Raw genomic sequence first — 13,688 nt, forward strand, 5'->3', positions numbered from 1 at the left:
AAAGACCAAGTGTTAAATGCATAAACTGGACATTAAATTGGATCCCCACCTATTTGCTCTTTAGTATATTTTCCAAATCATGCATGGAAAACTTGTCCATTTGCAATTTTTTGTGGAACATCTCTAAAATATTGAAAAGAAAGATATTTTAGCATTGGATGCTAACATGCTGAGATGCAGTGCTGCTTGAAATACTATTGGCTGCCATTTGCAAAGCAGCTAACCCAGGAGCGGCATTCCATGAAGGGAATGCCGCTTCTGCGATAGCGTTTCTACTGTGCATATTAATGCTAGATATTTTTAGCTTTTGAATTATTAAAATAGGTCTAGTCGTTTTTAGAAGGGGGCTCAATTATTTGTGGATTTTAGCTATTCATGGTCTCTATCCCTTGGAAATACCTGGAGACCGCTGAGAATGGACAGACGGAACAGAAGCCACCTTTCCCGTATTATAAATGCTTTTAAGTTAGTGTTACTAAAAAAAAATTACATTCTCTCTGATTCCATTTTCATTAGCTGAACTATGATCACCAAAATAAACGTGTATTGGTGTGCAGTGTAATAACATTTTTGAATTGACTTACTTAAGTAAATGAACTGTTTCACATTCTAATTTCAGAGGCACCCATTACATCAATATTAGAAAGACTTTTTACACTGATTTACCCATTTATTCAAATCAGGAATGCTCGATTGACACATCATGAATTTCACCCATCCCATTTGTTTCAGAGAGACTCCATGATCTCCATCATCTGGTATAGAAACAAATTAACAAAAAAAAGAGCTATTTTACTATCCATAGTTACAACAACAAATTTTACTGGACAAGAAATTGTCCAGAAATTATTGCAAATAAATAAATAAATAATATTGTTGCGTTGAGACCATTTATTTTCAAATGATATATTGATAATGGCATAATAATGCAATTTTGTTCTCTGGGAGACCAATAGATGTTACTTTTATAAAGAACACCTCACAATGCAACTGGAAGATGCTTTAAATATCCAAAATAAAACGCAACCAGAAATAAAAATGACAGACCACCGAAACCATAAGTGAAGCATAACGTCAAGTCTCTCTAAACAAAATTGCCTGTCAAAAAATTTTCATCATAACTTAATAAGTTCTCTTTTTCTAAGAGTTCATCTAACTTGTGACTCTGAGTTTTATTTAGTTGATTTATTATGTGATTAACTGAACGATTACGGTAATTGCAACAGGCTTAACTGTAACATTGTTCCACATAGTTAGAGTATACTTCTATTGTTTACGTGTTGAAAAAGAAGTTTGTTTGTACTTGAATGTTTTTTTAATAAATAAAGTGGATAGAAGAAGTTGGTTCTCCCAGGTGTCTCTTAGGTTCCTGCCTTTGACTGCATCACCAGGAACACAGTGAACTTTGTTATCTCGCTTGTTTTGACAAAGGTTTGGTTTCTAAAGACCCCTGATGATACACTGTTCCCTTTGTGTTGATTAATTATTCAGCTGCTTTATCAAACAAGCTTTCATCACTGAGCTGTATGGGCTAAGTCTATATGGAATACAAACAATAAAAACATGTTATTAACAAACTTGTTGATTAGATGGAGATTATTTGTTCTTATTGTCTGTTTTTGTGTTTTCGGCAGCGGGAGACGGTTCCGTCTTGACAGCAGATGAAACCTCGATGGGCAGCAACGAGTCCGTGTCGTCCCAGTCGTCGTCGGCCTCCACCTCAGAGCTGGAGAAGGCAGACCACCCAACGCTCACCGCCAGCCTCAGCTCAGGCAGCAACTCTCGGTAGGGGCTTCTCTTTACTTTAACGCAATTTCTGTGGCACATTTTTCTGTTATTTTTTTTGCTTTATTTTACTGTCTATTGGGTTTTATCCTGTTTTATTCTGTGTGTTTTTGTATATTTTATTACTGTAAAGTACTTTTAAGTTGTCATTATTATTTTGTATGCAGTATTTTTAAAAGTGTGCTGTAAATAAAGTTTAGCATTTAACATAACCATGTAAATGGTGGCGGTGAAATAAAACTTCAAAAAACTGATTAACAGAACTCAGCAATGCATCTAAAGAAATATATTTTGCTGTTTTTCAACGGTGGCTTCATACAATACAAATTTTATTATTTTGTATGAGCAAATAAAAATAAATACTGTTTCTAATGCTAATAAATTTAAAATGATTCATAGCATTAAGGTGGTCTGCCTTACTAGTATGAATTACTCTGCAATCAGCGGGCATAGAAAACAGATGAATGCTATTTAAGCATATAAGCAAAACTGTGTGCTCATAAATTATTTAAATACTGTTTTTTTGTTACCAAACATCACAAGGAGTCAGAGATGGAGACTAAACACCACCAGTTATAGCCTTCCATCAACTAATAAAAATGTTTATTTTATTTTTTACCTCTACAGCTGCAATAACATCTGTATTTCATGAAATTGTCTCAGATCACCTTTTAATGTTGGTTTTGAGTTTATTTTCCATGTAAGATTATCCTGTGAAACAAAAAGTGTAATTAGTTTTATCTTAAAAACAAAAAGCAGTTTATGTAGTTTACAGCTAAGACCATTTACCGTGTCACATGTTGTACTTGAGGATCAGTCATGTTTGGGGAAGAATAAACACAAAGATGCACATTTAGAGTACAAACATTTCGTAGCTTTGCTTAAACTTTTAAGAACTTACATTGAGAAACAGAGGCTGTCTAAAGCAGAAAATATCATAACATCATGCCAAATGTGCTGACTTTGAACACTTTATGCACAGGTGGGTGAGGTCTCTGCTTGGCCCACTTCTACTACAAGGCTAGAAATATTTTTGGTTCACTGATCAAAGATTTCAATGAAACATGAGAACACGACTGTTTACCAAACTGTTGGGTTTCTTGCAGTTGAAACAACCTTAACAGACTGAAACAATTTTTTTCTGGTTAGAAATTGATTTTAGCCTTTAACTTATAGCAGAATAAAACCTCTTACTTGGTTCAGATTTATTCTGCTGACCAATTTTTTGTCTTCTTCTTCTCATTCCTTTACTTTCCAAGTTTTCTCTAAAATTCAGACAACTTTTTTCAGGCTAAGAAATTTTTTCTCAGACATCTGACAGAAGACAAGTTTTATTTCTTTACCAAGGTAAATTTTCTTTCTTTGATTTTTTTTCATGTTTTCATAGTCCTTGTTGGTAAACGTTCTTCACTCCAGTTGCAGTCAATTGTGTTTTCATAAAAGTCACAGAAAGTTTGTTGTCCTGCTTCATAAAGTTTCATTTTGCTTTGAGGATTGTAAACTAATGACTAGCTGAGCAAAGCAGAGCAGGTCACATTACACATCTGCAGCAATACAGTCTCCATTTTACTGTTACTGTCATTGTTGATGCAAAAAATGATTGTTGGGCAGCAAAATAAGGCAATGATGTTTCATAAAACTAGCTGGGCAAAGAGCAGGAATGTGATTCGCAAGGACTTAGCAGAGAAAATCAGATCGAAGCATCAACAGAGATCTGGATTAAATTTGCGTTGAAATTCTGATACAGATTATTTGAAAATGTAGAGATCAAGAACCTGATCAGTTATCTTGGATACAATCAGGCTGAAGAAAAAGAGAATTGTCATAGTTATACACAAGTTAGCATTGATTAATGGTAACCTGTCATATTCTGATTCACCAAAGTGTCATGGCTTAGCTTACATCTCTGTAGCTTTTCCATTCTATCCTCAGTCCCTCCAAGTCCTTGGTTCCTTTTGTTGTTTCCAGGCCAGAACTTGCCTTGAATGCTGATATAAGAGATGAATTATTGGGTTATGCTGCAGATGTTAGACTCTCTGCTGTGTCATGTCTACAGACTCACCTTGAAATAGACTTCCTCTCATTCATAGTCCATTCTCCCTCTGCTGGAAAAAAAAAAAAAAAAAAGAAAACTAATCCACCTCCCGACTTGACAGGACCGAGTGATTTCTTTACTCTGTGACCTCTGTGTGGGGCATGTCTTTGGAGTTGCAGGAATAAATGGACAAGACTATATATTTCTTATGTAACCTACATTTTATTTTTCTGTGTGTGTTTTTTATGCTTTCCCACATATGTGGCATCACGTCGGAGGACGGAAGGAGCGAGCGGGAGGAGGTCGTAAATCTCAGGCCTTATTTGTTTGGAAGACAGGTGGCCGTTCGTTGGCCGTGTAAATTGTATTGACATTGGAGAGATATTCATCTTGTTTACCCTTATAGCCGCAGCCCCTGTCCCTTTATGAAGACTTGCGCCATATGTCACAGGGTGTCGCCCTGGCTTTGCTCACTCATAAATCTGCACATGTGAGAGGGTGAGACCTGTTAGCACAGCACCTCCCTGGCGTTGGACCCAGGGATTCAGCGTGCAAAGCGAGCAGGGATTGCAGTTGCTAGATTACTTCCATGCAGTTTCAGAAATGTGATATGTGTAGTCTCCTATTCCCAGAGGCCCATCTGGGCAACAATTTCTTTTTGTTAGTTTTTTTTGTTGTTGTTGGTTTTCTGCAAAATCTGCCTGGTCCTACACAGGAGGCTTCCTCATTCACAATATCTTACTGTAACTTTTTTTTGTGCTCTTGCTTCATTTATCTTCTCTGGCATTTTCAATGACTCGCCTCATTTCTCTTCTTCTCCTCAAATTCAGTCACAGCTTTTCTCTGCTGCCCCAAGTCCTCACAATTTGGATATTCAGCCATTTTTTTTTCTCTTTTTCCTCTGGACTGTCTATCCTGCCTTTAGATCTCCAGGCCTTTTGCACGCACACAGCTGTGGATCATAAGATTGTAGAACTGAGCTGATTTCCTGCCCACCCAACTGGCAGTAGTTTTGATCCTGGTTTCTACTACAGACGGATATGAATCCCACCACTGCCCTTCTTCATTTGTGAAGGCAGTTGATAGTCCCGCTCATCCCCACGTTAGCTACATGCAGGATCAACAAGGCTCTGACGCTTCACGTTGGAATTCTTGCAGTAATGAGAAGCCAGCAGTTTGCTTGTCTGCAATCCCTCCTGCTTCTGAATAGTTTGTTGGAATGATGGCAAAGAAATTGCCATCATCTTAATCTTATTAATACCATAACAAATATTCTCAAAAAGGTTTGCAATTTCTACAATTTTGGTCTCTCCCGGATGAAGGAATGTGGATAAGAACAAATATAAGAACCAGTTTTATTTGTTTACTGTCTAACGTCACACAGTGTGGTAGACTCTGTTCGATTGGGGACCAATCAGCTGGTTCAGTTCAATTTCACACTGCACTGTCAAACTAACTTAACCCTTCGAAAAATTTGTTTCCTCCCTCGACTGTGGTGGCACTGCACCAAGAACCATTGAAGGGAATTACACAAAAACATCTGAAGAAGACATGATAGAAATTTCCTTAATCACAAAACGTAATTAAAAATGGAGTGGTGTTAGATATTAGTGTTTGTAAGATGTCTTTTTTTGTCATTGGTAAAAGACCACATGCCATTTCTCCCACTGGCATGTTTGTTTTGGTTGTATTCATCCAGAATGCCTTGAACTGTAGTACGCTGCCTGCTTTTGGAGCGGTCTTACATACGCATTCGAACTGCGCCAGAGTTCACTTCAACCGAACCGATATCTAGGTTTTTGGGCGGACCACAGTTTGCTTTACTTTTTTGGTCCTCATCAGAGTTTAGTCTTTCACATCTCCCCAAACGAACCGGACTTTCTAGACAGACAAACTGGAGTTTGATTAAAGTGAACTAAACAGGACTGGTGTGAATGCACCCTAAGATCTTCTCTTATTTTCTAATGAGTCCCTCGAGATGCTGACGGCAGAAAGCTCAGTTTAAGGGTTTATAAATAACCAGCAAGTCATGTAATCCTCGCAAAGAGTCAGAACCAAGTATGATCACCCACAATAAATCTTTTTGGTTGCATTTTACACTTCTAGTATTTGTGCAAAGTTCTTACATGTTTTTCTATTGTTTGTAGAATCTCACAGCATAGGTTGGTTTTACATTATCATTTAAAAAATGTAATCATTAAGTCAAAAGGTAAATCTAAGGTTTACATTTACAGCGAATGCTTGTTTAAATTTGAAAATTATCAATTATGAAAGAGTAAAATAAAAGTATTTACTCTGGGAAACTGTCACAAAAACTTCCATTGATTATTTTGGTATTGCCTAAAAGTCTAGCAAGGACATTTTGAAATCTTGAGAAAAGCATTTGAAGTAGGATGAGCGATCAAACCTGGAATGTTGATGTGCTTTAGTTACAAATGTTTTTTTTTTTTTTAATCTTTGCCTTGCCTGTGTTTTCAGTTTTATTTCTTGTCTGTTTAATCACATTTACTAAATAATCTCTGCTTTGTTTGTCATGGGTGAAATCATCAAAAAGCAATCTAAAGCTTGATGCTATTTCTGTGGGAGAGACAATTTCCTTTGCCTTGCTTTCGCTGTAATTGTGAAGACAATTTTGACTGAAGTCAATTTACCTCTCATAGATTTTAGGACTTTCCAGAACATTAGGAAGGCACCTGTTTGATATCCCCTGTTTATTTTCAAATTAGTCAAATACAATTTTCTTTCCTTAATCAGTTTTACTTATCCACTACTAAAGATGGCGATGGAAACATATATGACATACATTTTTGTGCTTTCATTGTGTGATTTACCTTCAATTACATCTGTTAACCTTGAATTGAAGAAGATGGAGACATGCTAAAAACTCTTTCAATTCTAAGATTGGACATATTAGTCAATTTTGTTTAATTGGGAAAAGCAACACCCAGATGCTGCTAATAAAATACAGTACACTTGGATGACTGTTTAAATTCATCTGAAGCATGCAGGTATGAGTTAACACAACGTCTAGGTGAGAAGCGATCAATGGCATCAATCAATGAAGGATTATTGGGTTGTTTCCAATTTATGACTCTAGAAAGAGAACAGTGATTCAAGGGAAGACAGTTGACCCTTTCACAAATTATTTGCGTCGTAAACCCACCAAGATGAACTAAAAGCTGGAGGAAGTTAACACTGTGCAAAAAATCAGCATTGCATTCTTTTCAATACAGTAATAGACTAACCAGGTCCTGGTTTCCCAAACGAAAATCGCACTTTCTTGCTCTTCTCATCAGAAATTATTGGTAAATAATTATTTAATACTGGCAAAAAAGTACTAGTTTCATTAGCAAATTATTTCACTTGTATGGGAAAATGTAAAATAATTTGCCAAAGGAACTAATACTTTTTCATCAGTATTAATCAAGTTTATTTGTATAGCACATTTCAGCAAAGTTTTAAGGGCTTTATTTTATAAAAAGGCAGAAGTGTCGTCCTTACACATCAAAATGTTGGTTAGTGTTTTATTTATCATGGAGCAACTCTAAACTGGTGCGATTTAGTTGTGATTTAAAGGAACTCGTTGAACTCAATTAAGAAATTGTTGAGCTAAAACAAGCTTCTATAGATTACTGAAAAGTTACTTGTAAGTTAGCTATGTCTTATTTCAAGTGTATAAATATATTTACATTTGAAACTAGACCAAAAGTATTAGTTTTTTTGCAGTGTAGTTATTGGTTATCTCCCAGTGCAGTTCAGATGAACCCACCTGGTTTTAACTGCATGTAATTCAGTTCCTCTGCAAACGGGTGAGGTGTTAGTGCTCCTCTCCCCCTCCTGGTTGTGACCCAGGGAGACAGTGATTGTACTTGGGCCCAGGTTAATGAGTGGATTTGCTGCACTGCAGCGCACTGTCCCCCCATGCTGATGTGGAGCAGCTGAGCACCACAGCACTTCCACACTGCTGCAGAGCCATAAATCACCCACAGTCAGGCCCGGACTGAGCTGAACAGCTACCGCTGGGGATGGACAAGCACACTGAGAGAGAGGCAGCAGAAGAAACGAAAGGCAAGGAAGCAATGCAAAGCGGACAATGAAAGTGTGAGCATACTACTGCGTGTTCACCTTCACAAAATACCCTTTAACGTGTGCTCTCTCTCTCACCGCTGCCACTGCCAATGAGCCACTATTCACAACATCCTCCCCACCTCAAGCCCCTCCTCAGCTGCTCCCTCTAATTGGCTTTATTAGCGTCTCTATGGGAGCGGCAACTAGAAGCAATTTGCTCATTATGTGCTGTATTAGCACTGGCCCTGGGGCAGGCATGCAACACAGAGGGAAGCCTGGCTGCACTCTGCCTTTAACAGGACCCCTGCCTCTAGTCTTTCCAGCAGCTACAGACCTGTTGGCCCCAACAACAAGCAGTTGTCAAGCACAGCTACTACTACTGTACACCAGGAACACTTTGAAGCTCTGCTAAAAGGGACATTTCACCTTTTGACTTTTTAAATAGTGTTGTACACACCCAAAATAAATTCAAAAATAAGATTTATCTGATTATCCCACTGTAATAATAATCAATTTAATGATAATATTATATTTAACTGTTATCTGGTACCTCAGCACTTTATATTTCCTGCTTTACTGCTGAAAACGAAAAATCCTTTTCTCCAACTTTGTTTAAAAAATGGTTCTGCTGCATTTGTTCGGTTCTGATCAAAGTTTGCTGTTCTTGTCCCAGAGGATTCTGTGGAAGGTTTGGCTTAAGAAGCGGTGCATTATTTTTACACCCTGTGAACAATAACTTTTCTGTTGTGATCAATTGCAGATCTCTGCAAGCATCCTTTTCTGCATCTGGAGCTTCTGGGGACAGTCTAACTGCTGCAACAACAGCTGGTACTGACAAAGAAAAGCAGGAGCAGAGGTAATACTGGGTTTTAGTTAATTTATTTCTGAATTCATTATGATTACCTCTATTAAAACTTCTAGCTTCATATTTCTGGGTCAACATTATAAATTTAGGCTCAAATATGTACTGTACATACAGTGCGATTAAAAAGGTATTTACCGCTTTTGCAGTGGAATACCCAGTGAGAACTCACACACACACATGGAGAATGCCCAAACTTTGTGCAGGCTGGGATTTTGAACCCAAAATCTTCTTGCTGCAAGGCAACAGTGTAATTTTAAAGAAAAAAAAAACAGGAGAGATATTTAAGGGTGCAAAAAACCTCACAGCACTGCACGTTAGAGAAAATCCACCATAAATGCTGGTTTTCCAATTAGCTGAATTTGTTTTGTTGTGAAATCATTCCACTCTGGAGTAAGGATTGTTTAAATAAATCCTTAAAAGCCCTACATTAATTCAACATCCATGGAGAGAAGCTTTATAAGGCAAACTATTTGTTGAAGTGTTTGTATCTCAGTATTTCCCCTCCGGTTTTCATTCACTCCCTCATGCTTTTGTTTTACCTTGAACTTTATCTATGACTGCAATTGGAGCAAAAGCTTCAACCCTCCCGCCTTCTTGAACACAAATAGTCCCTGATTAAAGATGACAGAAGGTGCGTCTCTCTGAATGACGACTGTCTGCTTTGGAATAAAATATTAAATAATTTTCAATGCCATCAAATTCTGCCGAGGAACATGCAAAGAGGTCTATTCGGTCCATTAGGGCTATTTTCATGTAAATGCAAGCCCTCATTTCTGCAAAATGCCGCTCTACATTCTTGTAAAAATCTCCATATGAGGGCTCTGCTCAACGTTATTGTATTGACAACTGTGACCATGCTTTTTTTTTCCCTTGCAGTTTTTGTGCCTCCTTTCTCCTTTTTTCATCCTGCGTTTTTGCTGCCCAGTGCAGAGAATATGAAATATTTATCAGGGCATCTTGTGTTGAAGCCAAGATTCAACATAATAATGTTGCCGAGCTTTCGAGATAATAGTTTGCAATGTCGTGCAAAACAGGTTTCCTGCAGGGACAGTTTTTATGTTGTCAGGGGAAGAAAGAGCATAAATATTTTTTGTCAAAAAACTTTGCAGCATGATAAGTATGCTTTGTTTGACTGCAGTCTCTGATATCAAACTGATTTAAAATTCACTTTCCAAACTCACAAATGTGACTTTGAAAAGCTTAAGCACCGTCGAGGGAGACGTATGTTTGACGTTTATTTGTGTGTATAAACTCTCTTTAGAATCCCGCCGCCAGATTTTAATTATCTCCCTTGATGGTTGTCGGCAGTGTGTCCTGATGTGTTCCTGCTGTACCAGACCTGCATCAAGCACGTCTCAAAGCGTGCGCATGCACAATGCAGCATGCTGCAGGTGTGATTTAGCTCATTCCCCACTCTGTCTGGGCTACCAGAGTACTGTACCCAAGCCCCTTCTGTTGGTACTTTTTTTGCTTATTTTCCAGTAAAAGCCAATTTTTGCTGTTTCAGACTCGTGCGTGAATGAACGGTTCAACCTGTGCCCAGATTGAACTGTACGGTAATCCTCCCCAAAGCCTCCGCCAGCTCGCTGATTGCCTTCATTTTTCAGTGTCACCAACAGGAAAGCCAAGGCAGTGTACCCATGTGAGGCCGAGCACGAGACGGAGCTCTCCTTCCAGGTCGGAGCAATATTCAGCCATGGTGAGTGTTATCTCCAACTCCAGTCGCTCACTCACAACCTGCTCTGGAATATTGGATTTAGGCAGAAGGAGGGGAACTGGGCTCTCAATCTGATCTGAAGTTGGAGGGAGTGATGAGGACAGTGATGGGGAGTCTCCAATCAGCTTTAAACACTTCTATAAGAGAAAATAAAAGCTTGTTTTTCTTTTCATTTACCAGAAATTGTGTTGTTTAAACAGAATCAAATGCTTTCTTTGAGTTCCAGCAACTCTGTTCACATATTTTTTTATGATTTGGGATCATCCCACTGAAGCTAATTATTCCCTGCTTGAATGAAGATGTTCTGTTTCTGATAAAAAGATTTAAGGACTGAAAAGGGAAACACTTTAATAAAAACAAATGCTTGTTAAACACTGAGAATCTGTTTTGGGTTCATTTATAATTTTCAGCAAACTACCAAACAATAATTTTAAGAGATGATAACTTAAATTATTAATTTAAAGGGGACCTATTGTGTAAAATTCACATTTTGTACTTTTTATACTTTCATTTTGCCCTCTACTTCTTCTTAAAGTAGTTTTTTTCTTTAAAAAAAATCACCCAGCTGTTTTTTTGGCAGTAAATTAAAGCTTTTTTGTGTCTGGAAAATGAGCCATTTCAAAAACCTTTGAATGTAACCCCACCAAAGCTCAGTTTGTCACCTAGCATACCAACCAGTTGTATAATTGTGCATCTCTTTGTAGCAGAAGCATAAACATTGAGTGGGGGGCGTGGCCAGCAGCAGCTTATTTGAATTTAAAGTGACAAGAGGCCTTAAAATACCTCATTATGCAAGGAGATCAAAATAAGCAGAACAGAGTAGATTAAAATCTCATCATCTAAGAATGACTTTGTGCAAAAATACATGTTTTCTAAAGCCCATAGACCTATGCTAACCTGTATAATAGGTCACCTTAAACAATAATGGCTGTAAACCAGGAAATTTTTATATAAAACATAAGACAAGTTCTTATGGTTAAACAATAGAAGAAAGGAGAATGACTGAATTGAAATGATTAAACTGCATAAACTCAGGGTCCTTAAATAAATGTCTGATATTCTCACTATCTAACACTGAGCTCTTTTGCTTTGTGTCTGTTCCTCGCCCCCCTCGGTGACGCTCTCCTGCAGTGGTCCCGTCGAGAGAGCCTGGCTGGCTGGAGGGGGAGCTGGAAGGAAAGAAGGGCCTCATCCCTGAAAACTACGTGGAGATGCTGTAAAAAAAGATGACGGAGATATTTATATAGCGTTTTATCACACCAAGGATTCACAGCAGAGCTTCTCTCCAAGTAATAATATCAGACATTTTTACAGGTAAATCATCCCAGACTCCACTATACAAACTTTGACGGCCAAGTAGACATGACGACGCATTTTAGAGCTTGTTTTAGTTAATTAAATAGTCAGGTGTACATTGAGACGTTGCATTTGTGCAGTAGGGTTTGCTTTACAGTGTTCTGCTGTATATTACATGCTGTAATCGTAGTATCCAAGGAATTTAGCAGCAGCACCAGAGAAAAGGTGTCTGCCTGAGCTCACTCTCCTCTGCCCTGTTATACATGGTATCCATGAGCTCAAAGTCAAAGGGAGATCCTCGGAAAGTCCAGCACTCAACCCGCTTTAGCCTTTTACCCCTTCCAACATAAATTGTAGACCTTTATTTTTTACTAGATTAGAAATACCTGCGTGCCTTAATCACAGAAACACAGAGTGGTGTACGTCTGTTTACGGGTATGTCTGAAACCAGTTGGAGTGGGGCTGCTCTCACCTATAAAATGTTTTATTTGCACCCTTTGTTATTAAAATGAGACACGTTGCCGCTATAATTTAATTAAATTGGCACATTTATTGCATGAGATTTGTATTTCGAACACACTTTGTTCTCTGTTTGTTGTTGATGCACTTAGTAAACCAGTGAATTTGCCTGATGATCTTTCATGTTGAACACTAGCAATTATCAGGGTCATCAGAGACTGAAAGCCAAGTATCTTTTTTTTTTTCTCAACGTTGCTCCAGTTCTGAGCAGAAAAAAAATTATACACTCCAACAAAGCTGAATTTTAAAGTACCTCAGAATATTTTACGTTTTAAACTTGCTGTGTTCGTGTTGGAGATATAAAAAAGGTTACAACAAAGTACATTTCAATCTGTTGTGTGATAGACTGGTTTTATCTTTTGCTTAGACTGGTTTCAGTCTGCATATATGTAACATTGCATTTTATCTCCCCAGTTCTTGTGCTAAACACTGTAATTTCTCTGTGAGCTTTGGTTTGGCATTCTGCTTTCAGCTGTGGTTGCAGTAATTTAAGATGATTGTTGGAATTATTGAAGGCCTTTCACTTTTTTCTACTTTGCTGCATCTTGTTGATCAATGTTAAAAAAAATAAAGTTTTTTTTTTCCTTTTTGTTCAGTGTTTAAATTTAGGTCCGTTTTTTTCTTATCAATTAAAATTTATTTTACAAATGATATATTTTGTTTTTGGTTTTGTTTTGTTCTTATTGAAACAAAAATTTCCAGACATTTGTGGTTTGTTTTTAAATCAGTTAATATATTTTACACAGTTGAAACCAGAAGCTTACATACAATGAATAAAAAGACACAAACACTTTTTTTTCTCACTGTCTGGCCAAACTTCTCTTGTTTTAGGTCAGTTAGAATTACAGAAATGATTTCTGTTTGCTAAAAGCTACAGTAATAAGAGAATATGTCTCTCATTATTGTCTAAATTAGATTTATTAACGTCTTCAAAATCAAACTTTTACATACAGAACGATTTGTAATGAGGGAAAAGCCCAGACGATGTCATGGCTTTGGAAACTTCTGATTGGTTAATTGAGTTAGTTGAAGGCACAATTAACTCACTGTCTCTGGTTTCAATCAAAAGAAATGAGTCAAGATATCAGGAAGAGAACTGAAGCTGCAGCATTCTGGTTCACCCTTGGGAACAAGTCCTACATCCTTAAGGTGCCTCGTTCATCTGTATAAACAATTACAGGAAGTATAGTCATGATAAGAATGTCCAATTGTTATAGTACTCAGGAAGGAGAGGGGTTCTGGTCTGAAATGTACAAATCGACCACAGAACTAAAGCCTAAGACCTTGTTAAGTTGCTGCTGAAGCTGGTGAGACCATGTCATTATCCACAGTGAAACATGTTCTGTACCGACATGAGCTGAAAGGCCACTCGGCAAGGAGGAGCCCATTAGTCAAAAAGAAAC

The 13,688-nt window shown here is 37.6% G+C and overlaps 1 protein-coding gene across 1 annotated transcript in view; it reads left to right on the top strand.

Annotated features, from left to right (window-relative positions):
* Window positions 1-12,883, top strand: part of arhgap10 (Rho GTPase activating protein 10) — a 56,375-nt gene extending 43,492 nt beyond the window's left edge. Inside the window, exons 20-23 of the mRNA XM_023333792.1 lie at window positions 1,635-1,785; window positions 8,649-8,744; window positions 10,361-10,452; window positions 11,602-12,883. Coding sequence (XP_023189560.1) covers window positions 1,635-1,785; window positions 8,649-8,744; window positions 10,361-10,452; window positions 11,602-11,690 — 428 coding nt within the window. The 3' untranslated portion in view covers window positions 11,691-12,883. The remainder of the gene's footprint in view (window positions 1-1,634; window positions 1,786-8,648; window positions 8,745-10,360; window positions 10,453-11,601) is intronic.
* Window positions 12,884-13,688: the final 805 nt, after the last annotated feature.

Source organism: Xiphophorus maculatus, chromosome 5 (assembly GCF_002775205.1).
Source record: "Xiphophorus maculatus strain JP 163 A chromosome 5, X_maculatus-5.0-male, whole genome shotgun sequence".
NCBI lineage: Eukaryota > Metazoa > Chordata > Actinopteri > Cyprinodontiformes > Poeciliidae > Xiphophorus > Xiphophorus maculatus.